General features: G+C 44.5%; 1 protein-coding gene across 1 annotated transcript; it reads left to right on the forward strand.

Moving 5' to 3' along the window:
- The first annotated feature begins 341 nt into the window (after positions 1-341).
- On the forward strand, positions 342-6,510 carry gdi1 (GDP dissociation inhibitor 1). Its single transcript, XM_041945635.1, has 11 exons — positions 342-644; positions 1,539-1,646; positions 1,847-1,946; positions 2,192-2,326; positions 2,439-2,637; positions 3,565-3,696; positions 3,801-3,900; positions 4,021-4,192; positions 4,408-4,552; positions 4,666-4,720; positions 5,562-6,510. The coding sequence occupies exons 1-11, from the start codon at positions 600-602 to the stop codon at positions 5,712-5,714; spliced, it is 1,344 nt and encodes a 447-aa protein (XP_041801569.1). The 5' UTR covers positions 342-599; the 3' UTR covers positions 5,715-6,510.
- The last annotated feature ends 1,338 nt before the right edge of the window (positions 6,511-7,848 follow it).

Here is a 7,848-nt window from a genome sequence, read left to right on the forward strand (position 1 = left end):
TGCGTGCGGTCAGTTAGTGAAAGCAACTCCTATCCACACAGCTGTGGCGGCGGAGGGATACCACTGCCTGCATCCACGCAACGCTGCGCCTACAACTGGAAACGAAGGATAGAAAAGAAAATAGAGACCGCACAGACTTGGACGAAATGTACTTAAAATGGCAAAAAAAATGTTAAACTTCAAGCCAAACTCTAACACGAAGTGCAACATGTGTATAACCGCTCGATGAAGCCAGCGCAGAGCGGGGTTTCCTGGTACAGTCAGCTTTTCAGTTTGAGTCCATTGTGTGACGAGATGGGAAGAGAGAAGGAGGATGCGCACTATTTGCAGACGCGCACTAATATTGTTCTAGAGTGCTCCATGATCAGGGCCATCTTTGGTCGTCCTCGCCGGTGACAGTGTGGACAGTTTATTCCATTAGTCATTAAAGCCTAATGATTAATAAATAAAATTTAACTTTGAACGAGCCGTTTAAAGCACTTTGGGAAGAGAAAGGGAGCCGAATCCCCGGTTTTGTGGACTCACCGGCGTTCTTTCCTTCAATACCCTTCATTTCTTAAGGCAAAAAGAGGGCGAGACGGGAGAGGCGGTGATACAACATGGATGAGGAATATGATGTGATCGTTTTGGGCACCGGACTCACAGTAAGTAATCAAGATTCATTCGCTTTGCGCAGAGACAAAGAAGATTGATTGTGCGAGCTTTCACGGGATTATTTGAGCCAGACTAGGCCCGCTATCCTCCATCTGTCCGAGCCCAGAAGTGAAAGCCTCCTGCATCCCTGTGCGCCTGTGACATTAGAAAATCGTGATATTAGATGCGCTTCAGAAACGTCGCTGGATGTACCAGCCGACCTGCTTGTGCACGACAGGTCGCTGCAGACTGCGGGGTATTTTTTACCCCCTCACAGGCGGCTCAGTGTTGTGTTACACCCAGGAGCATCTTTTAGGCGTAACCCCACAGTGTGTCATGGTCCTCTTCGCACAGACAGGCCTCCATCCTGAGGTTGGCGCAGGCCTGAGCACGGGTTTATTAAATGACTGAGCCTTTCACTGCCGCTTCTGTCGCCGCAGTTCCCCCCACTTATCACACCCAGTGCGTCAGAAATACGGCGGACACATGTCCGGAGAGATTAATCTGGATTTTCGCGTGCGTAAAAGTCGACATATTGGTAGTTTTATTAAAGGTATCAAATATCCTTTGTCAACGCAGAGCCATAATAATTTGATTTTAATCTTATGTTGTGATAACATCATTCGGTTATCGTATTAAGATTGCGCATTCTAATAATATTAATAAGAATCATAATAATGATAATGATGATTATTATTATTATTGTGGATACATGAAACGAGCTTGCCGCGCATGCGTACACCGCTCCTTCTGTCCTCCCTGCAGCTTTATGTCAAAACCTCTCAACTTCCCATTATGACTTCTATTAAATCTCTCTTTCGTTTTGAGAGACCTCCTCCCTGAGTCACTTTTATTTCATGTTTATTCATTTTCAAATTGATGTCATTAAATCTTGTTTTGTGCAGGAGTGCATTCTGTCCGGGATCATGTCTGTGAACGGAAAAAAGGTTCTGCACATGGACAGGAACCCCTACTATGGCGGCGAGAGCTCTTCCATCACCCCTCTGGAGGAGGTAAAGGCCTCCTGGGACCTGTAAAACCAATCAATATATTTTATGTCCCTCATTTTACTTCCAGTGCATCAGCTGCTGTTTTTATTGTCTTCATTTGCTCGCTGCCATATCCTTCTTAATGCCTCAGATTCTGTCAGCTTCATAGGTTTCAGCCTCACAGGATGGAGTTTATGTTTCTGTTTTTTTGTCTTTTTCCACAGCTGTACAAGCGCTTCAGTCTTCCAGACACTCCGCCCGAGTCCATGGGCAGAGGACGGGACTGGAACGTTGACCTCATCCCCAAGTTTCTCATGGCCAACGGTCAGTCCCACGTCACTCATTGAGAACATAAAGGGACGAATATGTCGCCATAAAACCCTCTGGCATCACTTATCATAGACTTGGGAGATGATTAGGATGATTATGTGATAATTAGTATTCATAATGAGGATCATAGGTGACGTGGCATTCTGTGTCCTGATGCTGTCAAAGCAGGATGTCTGATTGCTTGAATGCTGCACAATAAGATGTAACCTGTGTATGTGTGTGTGTGTGTTTGACTGCAGGTCAGCTTGTGAAGATGCTGCTATACACAGAAGTGACACGATACCTGGACTTTAAAGTAGTGGAGGGAAGCTTCGTCTACAAAGGAGGAAAGATCTACAAGGTGCCGTCGACCGAGACTGAGGCACTAGCTTCAAGTAAGCCGCTCGAATGTGTCTTCATCACAGTCAATGAGCAAAATATTAGAGTATTTAAATCGCGTTTAATCACGCGGATCGTTCAGCTTAAAGCCTCTGTGTGAATGTCCAGATCTGATGGGGATGTTCGAGAAGCGAAGGTTTCGGAAGTTCTTAGTCTTTGTCGCCAACTTCGATGAGAATGACCCCAAGACCTTCGAGGGCGTGGACCCCAAAACCACAACGATGAAGGATGTTTACAAGAAGTTTGACCTCGGCCAGGATGTCATTGACTTCACCGGCCACGCCCTGGCCCTCTACAGGACAGACGAGTAAGAGCAACGGCACAGTGTCGGACGTGATTTTAGCTACAGAATAAATGCTCTAATGAAGGTTTAATAAAACTTCAGTGTAGGAACTGACTGCCTGATGTCACATACAGTTACATTTTTAAAGGTACACTCTGCAGGATGTTCCTAAAAAAACAATTCATACAAAAATAATCCCTCTCAATCATCACTTATGACCCCCTTTAGGTGTGTGGTGCTGTATGTATCTACACAGATCCAATCCTCTGCCTTATTGCCTTATTATTGTGTTTGGGACATTTCTGGGTGTCAACCTTTGGGCAGTGAGTGTGAAGCTCCCAGCCAATCACAGCGGGCAGGGTTTGCGGGCAGGACTCTATAAAAACGTAGAGACCAGGTTATGTTGCTGTCTCTGTCTCCTCTGCTTTCATGTCTGCATCGCGGGCGTATGAAGAGCTGCAGGTGTGTGTTTCTGTTAGACCGAGGGCGGGCCGGGGCTGCACACACACACACACACACACACACACACATGCACACACACACACTCGCACGCACAGCAGCGAGGCAGAGTGGGATGCATTCACACAGAATCCAGCAATGCGCCTCCTTCCCGCAGGAGGTGTGTTTATTTGTGCATTTGAACGTCACCGTCATGATACAATGACAAATAAAGTTGTATTTCTGCTTCAGTGCTGTGTTCTCTCATTCACTCTGCAGCTCGCTCGGCCACCTCTCTCTCTCTCTCGCTAGGAGGAGGGGCCAACTTTGGATGGTGTGTTTACAAACAGCAGCCGACAAATCCTGCATAGCGTACCTTTAACCTGAAAACTCCGCAATGTTTTTTTTTTAACAGAACTGTATGTAGACTAAGATGAACTTTTTATCTGTGAATTAGCGGCGTCACATTATTTCTGCATATTTATTTTCTTCCTCTGTTGTTTTCTTCTTCAGCTATCTTGATGTTCCCTGTTTGGAGACGATCAATCGTATCAAGCTGTACAGTGAATCTCTGGCCCGGTATGGGAAGAGCCCCTACCTCTACCCCCTGTATGGTCTGGGAGAGCTGCCACAGGGATTTGCCAGGTTATTTTTAGCGTGTTTTATATCCATGTTACTATATTAATAATAAATGCAGAAATACTAATCCACTCCATGATTTAACAGGTCTTATTCACTTGTCATTTTAGATTGAGTGCAATCTATGGAGGGACATACATGCTGAATAAACCAGTGGATGAGATAGTGATGGAGGGTGGCCATGTGGTTGGAGTGAAGTCTGAGGGCGAGGTACGGCCATGCTGATTTATCATCCATGATTATGCAGATTTAACAACATAATTTCGTTAATTCACTCGGAAAAGTCCTTCAAAATGCCGCTTGTTCATTTCCGTGTCCTTCCTGCTGCAGGTGGCTCGTTGTAAGCAGCTCATCTGCGACCCCAGCTACATCCCAGACCGCGTCCGTAAGGCGGGCCAGGTGATCCGCGTGATCTGCGTCCTCAGCCACCCCATCAAAAACACCAATGACGCCAACTCCTGCCAGATCATCATTCCTCAGAATCAGGTTAACCGCAACTCAGGTACGGATCATTGTCACTAACAAATCAGCTTCTGTTAAATATAACTGATTTGATTTTAGGTAAAAAAGCAACTGTTTGCTAACACCTTAGCCATAAGAAGATGTTATGAGAACAGTTTGTTTCTACTGCCCCCAAGTGGCCAAAAAAGAAAAATCAGTGAATGCAGTTTTAGGTAACTGATTTGACTTTCTTGTCCTCTTTTGTCAATTCTCCAGACATCTATGTGTGCATGATCTCATATGCTCACAACGTGGCAGCCCAGGGAAAGTACATCGCCATCGTCAGCACCACAGTGGAAACCAGTGAGCCCGAGGCTGAGATAGAGCCCGCCCTGGAGCTGCTGGAGCCCATCGACCAAAAGTCAGCATTTCAAGCACTTATGGTTTCACAAACAAGCATGATGTAAAACTTAGCAAAACATTTTAATTAATAACCAGGTTTACTTAATGGAAGTTTTTTTTTTGTTTTGACAGGTTTGTGGCTATTAGTGACCTTTATGAGCCCACAGATGATGGTACTGAGAGCCAGGTAAGAGATTTTTTTCCAGAACAACGTTGCAACTATAAAAAAGCTAAGTTCTGAGAAAAACTAACCAGTATGCTAACTGGGACCAGTATGTATTGGAATTATTTTACAGACATTCATGGTCCTCAGAGGATGAAGCCTACAGTGACTTTTCCTGTAGCACCACCATGAGGTTGACAAGTTTTGATAAAACTAGCTTAAAATCTACTTGATGAATTCTTAAGACAAAATTAACATTTGCTGTAAATGTTTGGTTTATGCTCAAATATCTCCAATTAATGAAACAAAGCCTCTGCTTTGTGTTTAGTGTTGGTGAAGTCAGCATGCAATGAGCTAATGTAAAAAAACATTAAACATCAGTAGGTTAGCATTGTCTCTGTGAGCATGTTAGCATTTAGCGCGGTGAAGTTAGCTTGCAATGAGCCAAAGTAGCAAAATATTAAACATCAGTAGGCTATCATTGTCTCTGTGAGCATGTTAGCATTTAGCTTGGTGAAGTGAGCACACAACGAGCTAAAACATCAGTAGGTTAGCACTGTCACTGTGTGCATTTTAGCATTTAGCTCGGTGAAGTTAGCATGCAACAAGCTAAAGTAACAAAACATAAAACAATTAAACATCAGTAGGTCAGCACAGTTACTGTGAGCATGTTAGCATTTAGCTTGGTGAAGTTAGCATGCAACGAGCTAAAGTAACAAAACATAAAACAATTAAACATCAGTAGGTCAGCACTGTCACTGTGGGCTTGTTAGCATTGAGCTCAAGTACCGCTGTGCTGAAACGCAGCCTCACAGAGCTGCTAGCTCAGCTGCAGATTCTCAGTCTGTTATTTTATCTTTGCCAGGTCTTCGCCTCAAGGTCCTATGATGCCACCACTCACTTCGAGACCACTTGCAACGACATCAAGGACATCTACAAACGTATGACCGGGAGCGACTTTGACTTTGAGAACATGAAGCGCAAACAGAACGACGTGTTCGGGGAGGATGAGCAGTGAGCGGTAGAGGGGCTTCCGAGAGAGGGCGGGGCCGGGAGAGGAGGCGGGGCGAAAAGGGGCAAAAGAGGCGGCAGAGCCTGTTGTAGAGGGCGGGGGCTGCCCGAGCAGCCCTCTGAAAGCAGATGGGTGGGGAGCGTGAGCGCGGCAGAGGAGGTGCACTCCTGGGCTCTGCCTGCTCTCAGCCGTTTGCCTCCTTCTCCTTACGTCCCTCTCTCTCTTGATGTTCAGACACATAAATGCTCACAAACACACACACACACACACACACTGTTCAAATACTCGCACTCCTCCTCTCTGTCACCGAAAAGCAGGGTTGATATGGTCTTTCATTCCATTGTAGAATTTACCGTATAATCATGTCTTAACTATTATCATTAGAGGTGAATTTATTACTTGTTGTTGGCGATTTTCAAAAGCATTTCATTCTTTCTGTAACGTCTTTCTCCTCATATCAGAGGTTGGGTGGAGGGAAGATTGATGGCGTTGAGAGGTCTGAACTGCGAGCTCTGACATGAGAGATCTTAATGGCTTAGCGTAGAATCCTCTGGAAGGGTCACCTCCAGTTGACATGCATGCATCTTTTACACACAGTAGTATTGTACATAGACTCAAATGACACTGCTGTATGAAGGCTGGACCATTTCCACGTATCGCTCCTGTCAACCCTGCTTTCACTTTTCTCTTTCTTGGTCTTTTACCTGTGTTACTCCAAACGTCGCCGCTCCTTTTGGCAAAATCTGTTGGTCAGGCAAAAAAAAAAATGTGATGAAAAATTACACATAAATGGGCTGTTCTGTGAACTGATAGTGCTCACTTTGCAATGCTGTTGTGTTCCCTGTGCTAGCAGGCAAGCTAACCAGTGGCTAATTACTGTCACCCCCCTGCCCCTGCCCCCCCAACAAAAAAACTGTTCCTTTGTTTATCTCTGTTGTGTGATGTCAATTTTTAATTTGAATAGTTTACTTTCTAACATTTTAAATTATTGAAGAGTTTTATTTCTATATATTTGGTTCACGTTTCACTGGCTGAAGTTATGACGTTTACAGATCTGAGGTTGAAACTGTGGTCTTCAAAAAGGGAACGTAAGGAACAAAAAAAGGCATGGGGAGGATTTTTCTCGTGTCGGGCGAGGATGGAAGATCTGGAGTGAGTGATGAGAGGAAGTGTGCCGCGGGGTATGAGAATGTATGCGGGGAAATGTTTCGGATTTGGCGTTTAGAAAGTTTCACTTCTGAGTGAAGAGGGTGAAGACTGAAATTTCGGCTCCTAGTGAAAGCACCAGATTGTGTCTTGGTTGTTTCAACCCTTGTGTATGTCATTTAGATAAGTCACTCCCCTAGGGACTAAATCCTATGAAAACTGTAGTTGTTAATAGAGGGAAACGCTGGATACTCCAATAACTTTAAATGACTTTGTAGCATAGCAAAGGTGTGAAGCCACAGTGACAGGTGCCGCCCCATAAGAATGAACCAAGATGCTTTCATTTGGTTTTAGCCTTAATTTGGGGTCTTATTCAAATGTTTGTGCCCTTTCACAAATTAACTGCTTTGTTTTAACTAACCGTTAGTGGCAGGTCAGTCTCGTGCCAAAAATGGTGATTGGCAAAACCTGCTGACAGATGTTTGGTAGCGCATGTCGCTCTGCAGATCTGACTGAATACTAAAGAAGGGATATTGTTTTCTACCACGTCGGGGCTGTTCTGGCACACCTGAGCCGAGGCCGCTCCTCGCGTCTCTGCGGTGCAACAGGTGAGACGATTTCTTTAAAACAGCGAAGCGAAGCGGTTCCATTTCACCTTATCCACCACGACAAATCCCTGAACAACTCTTAAGCAAAGTCACCGTGCGTTTGGGGTGTTGACGTGTCTTATTGTTATGCTCTATTTATTTGATTTTCACTGACGTATTGTGGAAAGGTTTATGTCAAATGCTGAGTATGCTATGCTATTAGTTTATGTTCCGATGATAAAAATGGATTTTTAAAAGTGATGCACACAGAAATTCTTTTGTTTTCGTTTGTTATTTGCTGTGTCATGTGTTCTGATCATTCCAGTGCTGCATCACGGTTTAATATGACTATTAGCATTCCTAAGAAACAGGTTTTGATGGAAGGATAACAGCATCGGTCGAGTCCT

This window comes from Chelmon rostratus, chromosome 10, assembly GCF_017976325.1.
Source record: "Chelmon rostratus isolate fCheRos1 chromosome 10, fCheRos1.pri, whole genome shotgun sequence".
Taxonomy (NCBI): domain Eukaryota; kingdom Metazoa; phylum Chordata; class Actinopteri; order Chaetodontiformes; family Chaetodontidae; genus Chelmon; species Chelmon rostratus.